The 12,768-nt window shown below is 40.3% G+C and overlaps 1 protein-coding gene across 3 annotated transcripts in view; it reads left to right on the top strand.

Annotated features, from left to right (window-relative positions):
* The window catches only part of LOC132995381 (thyroid hormone receptor alpha), a 95,844-nt gene that overhangs the window by 69,932 nt on the left and 13,144 nt on the right, over positions 1–12,768 (top strand). The window contains exons 1-5 of one of the 3 annotated variants that reach the window (XM_061065337.1): positions 2,748–3,867; positions 7,164–7,225; positions 8,546–8,667; positions 10,509–10,656; positions 11,822–12,027. In XM_061065337.1, the coding sequence (XP_060921320.1) occupies positions 3,836–3,867; positions 7,164–7,225; positions 8,546–8,667; positions 10,509–10,656; positions 11,822–12,027 (570 nt within the window). In that variant the 5' untranslated portion in view covers positions 2,748–3,835. Of the gene's footprint in view, positions 1–2,747; positions 3,868–7,163; positions 7,226–7,252; positions 8,668–10,508; positions 10,657–11,821; positions 12,028–12,768 lie in introns of those variants that run through there. The other 2 variants (XM_061065336.1, XM_061065335.1) reach the window with 2 other exon arrangements.

Raw genomic sequence — 12,768 nt, 5'->3', positions numbered from 1 at the left:
ACAATTCATACCAATGATCATTTGTAGTGGCTTTGGATGAACTCCTTTCTGCAGGTCTACAAAAGACAGTCAAGCACCTTAAAACTAAGTCCAAGCTTACTCCTGGCATCATGTCAGAGTGTGACATAACATCATCATGGCTCTAGGCAGGCTCTCTACTCAGCTAAATGCAATGCCAGGATGTCATTTCATTTAAGTGTGGCAGTCAATCACTTGAGAGTGTATGTACCCTGTAACCAAATCAGCTTTAAAAAGTAACTACTGACATCCAAATAGAGGGAGTACTTCACAATTTTTTGGTGCCTCTTGCACTCATTGTCCTTGGATCCCAGCACCAGAAATCTTGTCCCTGGCCCTACGATGTGTGATTAACAGACAACAAGGCATATGCTGGCTTGATCTCCAGTAGCAGTGTGTCGGCCTGTTGAGCAGACACAAAGAGATGCGTTGAAGCGGTGCCAGACAGAAAGACTCTCCCTTAACATCAGTAAGACCAAGCAGGTGGTGGGGGATTACAGGCAGCACTCATCCATTAACAGACACAGAAAGAGAAAGCCAGTGCTTTTCAGCTCGTCAGCGTGCAAACACAGAGAACCTGTAATGGGATCTACACTCAGGAACTGTGATTAAGACACAGCCTAGAGTTCATAACCTCCACATGAGATAGCTCAGAAGTTTGACTCAGGTGAACAGAGCTCAGGATGTTCCATGAAGATGACTTAATCACTACAATGGAGTACACTGAAGTCAGTGTACTCCATTGTAGTGATTAAGTCATCTTCATGGAACCCAGTCTCCAAACCCATTGACATTTCATCTGATAGTATAGCCTCTGGGAGCAATAGCCAACTTTTCAGGGATTCCATTTTTGCCAGCAGTTTGCAATAAAGGACTTATGGCCAAGACTTCTTGCGATTAATGCGAGAATAGAGTTGGTGTTGAGACGTCACAGCAGATGCACAAATCTGTTTAAAGACATTTATTAAATTTACATATTTGTTAAATGAAGGGCAAAGGTTTCTAGGATTGATTACATAGGACTGCATTCTGCCCCTCTCACTTTCAATACAAACAGTCTTCCTGCTTAAGGCCAATGCTCTCTGAAACTTTAGTGTACAATACTACTTGTACAACAAACACAACGCAGATACTGATACCAAAGTCCTTTGCCAATCTTTCCAATTGTACATTTTAATGCAGAATCTGTAAATAAAGCTCAAAGCTGAGCAAATACCATGGCCCCAAATCTGGGTTCTGATTGTAGTTGCCCACTAGAAAATACGTCTTTCTGTTTTGGGGGAGGTTTTTAGGCCAAAAATGTAGTTGAGAGGCATAAGGCAATCACAGCAATGGAGGCTTTCATATTTTAAGAATGTATATGTCAACCTACACCCTGTGAAACTTTTAATTTCCCTGAAAGTATTTGGCCATACCTGCTTCTTCAGGCAAGCAGATAGAAAATGGAAGTTTTTGCTTTATTTTGCACTGTTCCTACAAAGATTGTGCATCCTGTTAATGTCTATAGATCAGTCTGTCCATAGTGGCGTCAATGTTTCCTGCTGTTGAAATTGCAGCTAATCTAATTATAAACGCTTATTTAATTACAATATAATTCAGTGATTCAACCAATTGCCAAGAGAGATTGTATCTATGTCTTAATTTCAATCATGCAGAGAAAATCAAGCTCTTATATGAAACAAGCTTATTTGAGACAGTCTGGCCTGAATCTCAGTATTCTCTGTTGTATCATATTTAAGGTTGAGGGAGATGTTTTAGGGTTGTGGTCGTTTTAGTTTTTCATTTGTATGATACATTAACTGTCTCAGGAAATGTCTCAGAGTTTTACTGTATCTTTGTAGTACTACAAATTATTTATCAAAACAAATGTAATAATCAATATCAGTTCGAGACAAATCTTAGAATTCACATTTTTTAATGACACTATGACAAATAAACAGACGACATTCGGTTTCAGAAACTAGTTGACGCACTTAAGAATGTATTGTAGTTTTTTTTTATATATATATAAGAAGCCATCATGAAATTGAATTTGGTGCAATACTTGGCGGTTCTAGACCACCTTTACTGAGGGGGCCAAACTGGGGCCAGTTGTTTTGTCAGAGGGGAACATTAAACCCAGGTGAAAAATAGACAAAGATAAAATAAAAAAATATATATTATGCCAAATGATAGCACACATCATTAAATACCACAACATTAAATACCATGATTTGGATTTGTTTCAGTAATAGTTTGTAACAGTCGTTAATACTAGATGGTGAGTCCAGTTGTTGAGTCAAATACTGTGTAGGTGTTATTAGAGGGGGGTTTTCCTTTTGGAGGGGTGGCCACAGGGGGGGGACCTAGCTCAGTGTTACAGGGGCACTGGCCCCTGTTGGCCCCTGCCTAGAACCGCCCATGCTTGGGTATACTATCTAACTTAGCATTGGCATTATACATACTAAACAATGATGGTGAACACAATAACAAATAAAGCAGCTAAGATGATCAGTTATTACGTTGCTAGAGGACCCTTAGTCTAGCTGAAAACATTTGAAATGTTTACTGAGGTCAAAGTTTATTTCCACAGCACTAATCCATCAGTACATTACAGCAAGGTCACATTGGAACTCTGCCAGGAGCTTAAAGGGCATAATCCCTCTCTTTCATGGTAGGCTTTTTTTTTTTTTACATTTTCAAGTATTTGAAAATGTAAAAAAAATGGAAGAAGAAAACAACACTTGATATTATTATAATAATTAGTAATAATAAGTAGCCCTGATCTCTGATATGAACCCATTCCAGTAATAATTCAGTTAGTCTCCTAATAGTAATGTTTATCGTTCTTAATAATGTTTTTAATACATTTGGATCAAAAAGAAATCAAAGACCAGTCTGTTTTAGTTGACAAGATAACAATCCTCTCTTTGTCCTTAAAAGACTTCACTGAGCTGTACTCGGTGCTCGGTGACCACATCAGACTGTTGTTATGTAATCAAGTTAGCATTTAAGCTTAACTGGAGGTTGGAGGCAACTACTTTTTTTGTTTTCTCCTGGGGGTAAAAAGGAAAGAGCAAATCAGAAAGAGAAAGGGCATACCAGGGGAAAGTGACAGGAGTGGTAATGTAATAACACGAAAGGTGACAGATGGAGAGAGGGCGACAGAAGGCGAGAGAGTAGAAGAAGAGTCAAACAATTTGGAGGGGGAAAAAAAAAGAGTCAATACAGAAAAGTAAGCATAGAAAAAAAAAAAAGAGTACAATGGGTTTTAAAAGGTGGACCGAAACATGAAAATGTGTTTGTGATGACACAGAGTATGTCACAGGGGGAGGAACTACGCATGCAAACACACAGACGGGGGGAGGAGGCTGGACGAGAGCAATGAGAAGAGAGAGAGGGAGGGGGGAGAGAGAGAGAGAGAGAGAGAGAGAGAGAGGGAAATAAACAGAGTCACCATTCCTGCCAGCAGCAAGTCTGAGGCAGAGAGCTACTATTACCTCAGATATCGCTTCTGAACACTGTACTTCTCTGAGATCGACTGGAGCCCTCAGGTCTCTGGGAGGTTGTTGTCGAGGGATTTCAGGACCTCCTGTTCGGGGTTTATAGCCTGGCGATCAGCCACGATCAGGCTTGAGTTCTCCAGAAGAGCCACTTTTTGAGCTGTAGAACTACTTCTTCAACTATTTTCAGACTCATTAACTGGAGCAAACAGGTTCTGTTTTCTGCTAAATGGGACACGTGTAGGGACTCTTTTTGACTGCTGGGAGGCTTAGACAGCAGAAGGAGCTGCTGGTTTTTTATTCTCTTCCTCTGGTATTCCTGCAAAGGGGACACAATGCATATATTACAGCCCTACTGCATCAACAGGTTTGTGTTTATGTGGATTTAATTCTGTTCACATGTAGTTGTTTTGGTGATGAGCCACTGCTGATATCCATATCTTGTGCCGCATGTTAACAACAGATAAAGACAGAAATACTGGTGTGTGCAGGACTGTTCAGAAGGGCTTTTTTCAGTTTGTCTGCCTGTTATTTTTCTGTTTAGCCACATTTTGTGAGTACTTTGGAGTTGATAACAGTCAACAACATTTTTAACACTCACAGGGGTATTTCATAACTGTTTAAATTGTCTTCTTGTAAGAGAAACAGCTGTGGTTTTCATGCTTCTAAAGCGGTTTCCTTCTCCATCATTAAATTAAACATGCTTGGTTCAATTTTCTGCAACACAGACACTTCTCTTCCATTTCCATTGATGCACCTTAACTGTCATGGCACCACCAGTGGCTCCCAATCACGGGGCAGATCTACACCACTATCTGCTCCTACTGGTAGTGCTGGACTCTCAGCTCTGGTGTCCTTTTCTGACTCCATACAGCAGAACTCCTCCTTGCCTTCTGGCTGATATAATTAGTCTCACAGGTCTGATTCTAACACTTTAATCGCTTTCTTCCACATTGTGGTCATGTGGTTTTTGGTTTTGGAGCCATGGGGAGTCCCTCCTCTTCTGATCTGACTGAGTGCAGAGGAGGCAGGCTAACAATCCAGAAGTTCAATATATAGTTTTCATCTGAGGTCCCTGAGGTGGAATCTGATTGGACAGCTCTCAGGCAGTCAGTTTACAAAGTTTGTGGGAAACCATTGTACAAAAAATGTTCTTTCAGTGCTCGCTTCCCAACATTGCGTCTTCCATCATATGATCTTTCAGCTGATACCCTCAGAACTGAAGCTCCTGTCAAAGCAACTACAGCATTTGTTACAGCTGAATTTAAAGTGCTCACTGAAGGGCTGTATTCAAAGTCACTGTGGGTCAGCTTTTTTGTAATTATAGTAGCATTTGTTGTATCAGTAATCATTCATGTTTGCTTAAATGTAAGCAAACATGAATGGTTTGAAGCCAACAATGTGTAATGAATATTTGTGTCTTGGAAGTTGTGTTTCTTATGCCCTGACTATACCAGACAAAAACAATGTGTATCTGCACTAACTGCATTTGTAAGTGATACTCTTCAACCATCACATGGAGCAAGGTGACATGCTGTGTGCCAAAACAAATATGCTGTAGGAGTTTGAGGAAACAAAAACAGGAACAAAAAGCACATGTGACTAATGGACTAATATGATCTTTCTTTTTTTCTCCCTTTTGTACAAAATGTTTTCAGCTTGTTCTGCTAACCTCCAGTGCTTCACCATGACTATATACAGCTTTAAATGGCCATGAGCACTTTTTCTCACATTATTTGGCAATCAGAGATTATAGATTTTTTAATGGTGTTCTTTATAGTTTTTGCTTTGATTCATGACTCCAAACATTTATGTCTGTTGATGAAAGGACACTGGACCAAGCTCTATAAAACTATGCTACAAAGATTGTTTTATGAAAAGGTTCAGAAGTCAGAACTTGGTGTGTGTTTATATTCTGGTAGCTTACTTCATAGTAATCAACAAACAGAGTAGACAGTTTCCCACTGCCTCACTGCCAGGCCATGTGCAGAGCAATAAAATTAATAAGTTAGTTCGACCGTGAAGAACAGCAAGAACAGAGCAAGAGACGTCAGAGGAGGGTTTTTTTTTTTTTTTTTTTTTCGTTTTGGAGAGGAAAGTAGATTTGACAGCCACAGAGGGGAATGGAGAGAGGGAGATATTGGAAAGAGGGTGAAGAGCAGTGTTACCTAGTGTTACTTCAGATGGAAGTCTGGGGAGCAGAGAAGAGGAGAAGACAGAAATGACAGTGAGAGAAAGGAGGAAAATCAACGGCCCTGACACGGAGCAATGCCCATGAGAGGCAACAGTGGGAAGGACAGAGAGCGAGAGAAACATTTTATAGAGGGGAGAGGGTAAGCTGAAATGGGAGGGGTGTGGGGCTAACAGTCAAACATGGGGATAAATAAATAAAAAAGGAGTGAGAGAGGATGTAATCCAAATCTGCTGCCAAAGGCAAATGTAGACTCCATCATACTATATGTGAGGGCGATAGAATAGAGAGAATTATAGAAAGAGATAGGTGGGGGAGAGATGAGTAAAGGAATTATCTGTATCCTGGTTTTTGTGTGTGCACTCCCAACATGTGCAGAGTGGGAGCAGAAGTGTGATTGCATGTGAATGAAAGGTGTATGTATGATATATTCATTTATTTGAATTAAAGACTGTCCTTGGGTTTTCCAGGTCGGCTTGTACAGAAATTAGAGTCTGAATAGAATTTGGGGCGTAAGTGAAAAGCAACAATGAATGTAGACAGATGTAGGCAGAAATTGAATCAATGATATGAAAAGACAAAATGAATGGTAGAGCTGTTGGAGGAGACTTAAATTAAGCAAAGCACCTTTCCTTCCACTGCTTTCTAGGAATTGATAATTCTTTGTTTTTTTCTGTTGTTATTGTATTCGAGTCGAACTTTGTACTGAGCTTGTCAGCTTGTAAGTAAGTCACATAATAGCCCTCAATAGTTCCAACACTCTTGGCTAACAGCGGGCAGCCTCTCAGCGCCAATCAGCCGCTGGTCAGCAGTGCTTCAAAGTGGATGCAGAGTTTGAACAATTAATCAATTAGTCCAGAGCTTCACTAATCAGCCTTTTTCTGTATTATTTTGTACACTAAACAGTGGTGCAACTCTGCAGCTCTCCATATCTCTCTGGACTAATCTCACTTTCCCATTTGTCCATAACTGCCAACGTCTTTTAAATTCTGTTGAATTACCAAAGTGCTGATTAGTGTAAAGTGTATTATAAAAAGATGGACATCTCACCATCTCACCAAAAGTGAAGCCACAGCATTGTTGGCTATCCTTTCGGTACAGATTTTTTCTCAAAGTTAGCAGAAAATACATGTGTCAAACTATATAATCAAAATATATTGCTAACAACTTTTTTTTCATCTCTAATACTGAGATGTTATCTTCATTTTGACAATAAAAGAAGTGGCAGCAGTAGAATTAATGTTTGATTCTTAATGGATTGATGATGAATAATTCAAGAATCACCCTTTGGCGGATTGAATGAATTGTAAAAGCCAACTGTCTTTTTTTAAGCTACTGAATTGTGGGGATTTTTCCTGTTTTTGCCAGACTATGTTTTCAACACAAACCTTTGATGTCACCACCTTCCTCACACTGTATCATTGTTCTCTCTCCCCTGCCTGCACCCCCCCCCCCCCTTTCCCTCCTCACAGGTGGCCAGATGTGCCGAAAAGAAAGAGCAAGAACAGCCAGTGTTCGGTGAAGAGTATGTCTGGTAAGGATTTTTTTCTGTCATCTTCCCCTTCATCTCTCTTTGTGTTGTTGTCATCTGCAAACAACCAAGTGAACACAGTAATACAAAAGACATCTTATTATGGGCTGGTAGATTTGTTTTGTGTGGTCCAACACTCCACATCTGGCTCCCCACAGCTTTGCATGATGTCTCATTTATATGATAATCTCGCCCTCCTACTCTTTTTTATGACTGTAATGCAGAGGCTTTGTTGAACACAGATAAGCTCACCTGGGTTGCCATAGCCGGCACTTTTAGAGAGGTGTTTGAGTCCAACCATAGGAAGGACTTGACACGAAAACTATCAAATATAGTTAGCATTCTTAATTGAAGGTTGAAATGAACCCTTTTATTAAATCAAAGGGCCTATAAATGTTTCCAAGCATTATAAAGTTGAGTCAACAGATTTGAAAGCTTACCTGATCACAATTGCAAAAACAGCATGTTTTACTTCTGTGGTTTCAAACCAATCCAACCTTTATTCCCATTAGAACATCAGTTCATTTGATGTCCCTTTTTATTTCCTGCGTTTACAGGCTTGACTATCCGATTCCAAATGTATTACATTTTAGTGAAAGTGTTTTGTTTTTGTTGGAAATGTGATTTTTGCAGTTAAGAATTAGATGAATCTGTGACACGTTTGTTTGTGAGACTTTGAGTGTCTGTGATTGGATAGTTAGGTCATGTGTGTAAAGCTGCATCAGGTGCTTAAGCATGCAAGTGTGCAGTTGCATGTCCCTCCACTTTAAAAAAAATAAAATAAAAAACACCTTTTGTAACAACATGACAGCTTAGAGGTCCAAGTTGTAGAAGAGTCAAATCACATGCTAACTGAATGTGAGTTGAAATGATCACTTAGCAAAGGAAAATCTTTCACCTCCTAAGATAAACAAAGAAGCAAATAAGACGTCAAGATTAAGGTCGACCTCATGAGTTCTGGGAATTAGAGTGTAAACCTCATAAGCTGGCATGATATCATGTCTGTGTGCACAGCCGAGACTGCCCGTCACATAAATACTCCATCCTGTATCACAGTCTCTTTGGGCCCTATGCATATTGAGGCCCCTGTGATAACACAAAGACCCCTCCTCACCCTCCTCCTTCACTCCTCCTTTCCCCTCATCCTCTCCTCCCTTTCTCCCCCTTTATTCTTCTTATCTTCCTTTCACCCAAACTCCTCTCCCTCAACCCATCATCCTCCTCACCGTACCCCACGACCTCATTTTTCACCTTTCTCTCATTCCACCCCATCTCCCTCTTCAACCTCCTCCTCCTCCTCCTCCTCCTCCTCCTCTCCTATAGCTCTTAGTGTCTCTGTTCCAGGGTACATCCCCAGCTACCTGGAGAAGGATGAACCATGTGTGGTCTGTGGGGACAAGGCCACTGGATACCACTACCGCTGCATCACCTGTGAGGGCTGCAAGGTATGGAAGCAAGAAACTCTCCTTTTTTCCGAAATGTATAACAGATGAACTGACTAAACCCCTCACAAGAAATAGAAGTTGTCCAGTGTTAGCTTAGCAACCGGAGTAGGCGTGTCGAGCCGTGGATTTTTCTACCTCTAGAAGTGGTGTGCTTTTATAATCATCCAGAAGACAAATCACTTCATGTTGTAAATATAAAAGGTGCCTCTGACACACTTCTGGAGTATTTTGGGGTTCGGTGTCTGGCAAGTACATGTTGACCGAACCCTGATTCTATCGATTAAAAGACAACCTGCTCTACCTCTGAGTCACAGCCACCTCATTGACAGCTTCTACATGACGATAAAGATCGTAATGAGGAAGTTCTGACTAGAAAACTGTTGGAATGTGACTCGGCGGCAAGCTGTTCTGAGAAGCTCAAAGGATTGTTGGCAGAACTGGATTGCACTCTGGCATCTGAACGTTCTTCTCAGCCCGGATCTGAAATGACGTCTGAAAGAGGCCAAAAAAAGGAACCTTCACCTTAATAGTTAACAGAGGCAATGGCTTAATTAGATTCTGAATGACGGGGGTGAACCAATGCATCAATTATAAGTGCGCCTAACTTGAGTTTCCTGGTTTAATAAACCTATTAAAAAACTACGTAAACAACCTTTTGTACGCACTGAAGTGGAATTAGTTAACTGTGGAGCAACCTTTTGTTAATCGGATTATCAGCATGTCATAAGTTTTGAGGTTAGAACGTTCTCCCCAAACTTTCTAATAATGGTTTGCCCTGCTAGGAGTGCTCAGCCCCAAGCCCAGCTTTTCCAACTTAAGTATCCAGGGGTCAATGATTGATTTGCAAGTAGCAACATGCTTTTAAACAAGTAGAGGGAAATATGTGCATTAACTTAATGGAGGATAAATACCAATATGTCTGTTTGCTGAATTTGAGGCTGTAGCTAGCAGCCGGTTAGTGACAGAATTACTGATGTGATCAGAAGCAAAAAGGTGATTTAAAGATGAGAAAGATCTTTTTTCTTTCTTACAGTCAGTCAGTTTGATCATTGAAGGCAGACATTTTTAGTAAGCGGAAACACAAAAAAGCTAACTATCAAATTAAAAATAGAGAATTCAGGTTTACATTTTTTATTTTTACAAGTGCATTCTTCACTGAACAGGGATGACTGGGCAGGAGGCTTGTTGGTTGTCGTTGTCGGTATCTGCTAGCTTCTTCATGGTTTACATTCCTGCCATTGACATAGAGGAAATGAGGCACATCAAAATCCCAGAGAGATGCTGAAGATCAAAAATGACTTGTTTTTTAGTTTTTTATTGTAGTTTGTTTGCCATAGATCAATGGCCTTACTGTGAGATGTCTTTGGGAGTGACCATTTAGAAACCAAAGTTGTCCCTCATTTTAATGTGATTTAAAACACCCTTGCTCTTCTCTGCTTAAAATCATGTGTTAGTGAACCACTTGCTGCAGTGCTCTAATCAGGCTAGAGAATCCAAGGTCTGTACAAAAAATGTTCTCTGAGAGATGTTCAGTCATGCATCACTTCATCTCTCAGCCATCCTGGCCAAAGCAGAATTTTGTCATGCAATCAGCAGCCTGCCATGTGATATTCATCGCACTCATTTAATGCTTATCAAAACATAAGAACATTTCTATTTGTCGGTGCCGTTATGACGTTATCCAGTTGCGTATTTCCCTCAGTCTCTTAATGACCCTTTTTGTCTGTTGTTGTTGTTTTTTTTCCTTTGCACTTTTGCGCCGATGTTTCTATTTTTCCTGTTACTCTCTTTGCCTTTTTCTTTTTTTTTTTTTTAATTCTCCATTTCTCCCCTCTCTTCAGGGCTTCTTTCGCAGGACCATCCAGAAGAACCTCCACCCAGCTTACTCCTGTAAATATGAAGGTTGCTGTGTCATCGACAAGATCACCCGCAACCAGTGCCAGCTGTGCCGCTTTAAGAAGTGCATCTCTGTGGGCATGGCCATGGACTGTGAGTTATTATGAGCTCATGTTATCACTACTAGTATGTCACTGTATAATCCTGTAGATGGCACACCTTTGGCAAATGTGTCTTAATCATGAGTACAGTACTCACAGGTACAGTACCACATTGATTTCTGCACTTACTAGAATACACACACACACACACACACACACACACACACACACACACACACACACACACGCACGCACTTACTAATCCTCAACACCAACAGCTAATTTGGGGATCATTTCAGTTTAGTATCAAAGCTGCTCCTGTGAATAAAGGAACTGGTCTCTGTTCAATTTCCAACACAAATTCACAACACCTGCACATCACACCCACCACGCTGAGCTTGAAAGGTCCTTCAAAGTCCTTCAAATCCTTTTTACCTTCTGCATCACAGCCGACACTTCATTCTGCCTACTTTTCAATATCTCACTCGTTATTTTGAAGGTCACAAAGCTTCACTTCCACAGTGCTGAAAATCTAGCAGCATCTCTTTAAGAGTCATCTATTCTCCTACCGGTGCATCACAAGTGAATTCAAACAAAGCCACACGTGTGGTCCTTGTGAGTATAATGAATTAAAATACGAGTGTGGCATTCAAGTGCTTGGATAGCAGAGCTCTGTGATTAAAAGCACTCAGAGAATGAGTCATCCGGACACATTGCCAGTTTAAATGGACAAAATGTACAACCAAACCTCCATTCAAGGCCAACAGTTAAAAAGTGTTTTTGTTGATTCTTTCATTTGTGAAGAGTTTGTTGAAATGTTAGACATTTTGTTTTGTCTTTGAGTATTCACAGTCACATTCAGTCATTGTAGCAGTTTTAGCATGCACTGGTTAGCATTTAGCATAAACCATCCCTGTGATTAAGTGCTGTTTCACAGAGCTGCTTCCATGCCTGTTCACTCAGTTTTGTATTTAAGTGAATATTAATGATCTATTCCTTTCCTTACCTTCAGTTGATAAAGAGCAATTAAAGATACCTCGCCAACAGAAAATCATTCAATACTCTATAGATGCAATAAGAAATAACAAGGAAAGTTATTACCTATAGATCTGACGCTTTCTGACGTCGCTTTGGATAAAAGCTTCTGCTAAGTGAATTGTAGAATCTGACAACGTTTGCTGTAACATCACTTCACCGATCTCCTTTCTGCCCATCAGTGGTGTTGGACGACTCAAAGCGCGTGGCCAAGCGGCGTCTGATAGAGGAGAATCGACAGAAAAGAAAGAGGGAAGAGATGGTGAAGACGATGCAGACGAGGCCCGAGCCAACAAACGAAGAGTGGGAGCTGATCAGGATGGCAACCGAAGCCCACCGGCACACCAACGCCCAGGGCGCCAGCTGGAAACAGAAGCGCAAGTTCATGGTGAGTGTGTCAGTTTTGAGCCGACGGAGCCTTCAGTGCTGCCGTTTAGTAATGAAGAGAAATGTATTATAAACAAGTTCCTTATTTATAAGCGAAGTGGGTGATATGAACCAAAAGTCATATCTGGATTCATGATACATATCTATGGTTTATAAATTTTTGCTCAGAGAGGGAGAGAGGTGGAGCCGATAGAAGAGGGACAGACAGTGAGGAGAAACAGGGGAACAGGATGCTCCACAGAAGAAACATATAAGTTATTTTAACGCAACACTTCTTAACATTGTAAGCAATTGATGCGTAACACTTGTTTATAGCCCAATAAGGCTTATAGGGTTCTATAATACAGTTACTATAACATTCCTAGATTTAAAACAAAAAACACATTTTTTAAAAAGTCATAACTGAGTCCAAATTGAACATACATGTTTCCTACAGATCTCCAAAATATAAGACAAACAATGGTAATAATCCAGAAGAAAGTTGTTATCATTTTGGATACGTTTTTAAAATGATTAAAATACATAATCAAACAAGATTCATATATAAAACTCAGCTTCCAGTACTTACTCTTCTTTTAGCTTGTTTTACTGTCACTTTAAGTTGCTGTACTTCCAAAATTAAGCAAACACATGATGGAAAGTTATTTCATTTTCACAGAAACATTTTGGACAGCACTTCTTTTCATCAGCAACTCAATTCTTGCCGTCCCATGTGGTCGCAGCCACATGCAGACGCATGTGT

The sequence above is a fragment of the Labrus mixtus genome, chromosome 20, assembly GCF_963584025.1.
Source record: "Labrus mixtus chromosome 20, fLabMix1.1, whole genome shotgun sequence".
In the NCBI taxonomy this organism is placed as follows: domain Eukaryota; kingdom Metazoa; phylum Chordata; class Actinopteri; order Labriformes; family Labridae; genus Labrus; species Labrus mixtus.
This window is presented reverse-complemented; position numbering and strand designations above follow the sequence as displayed.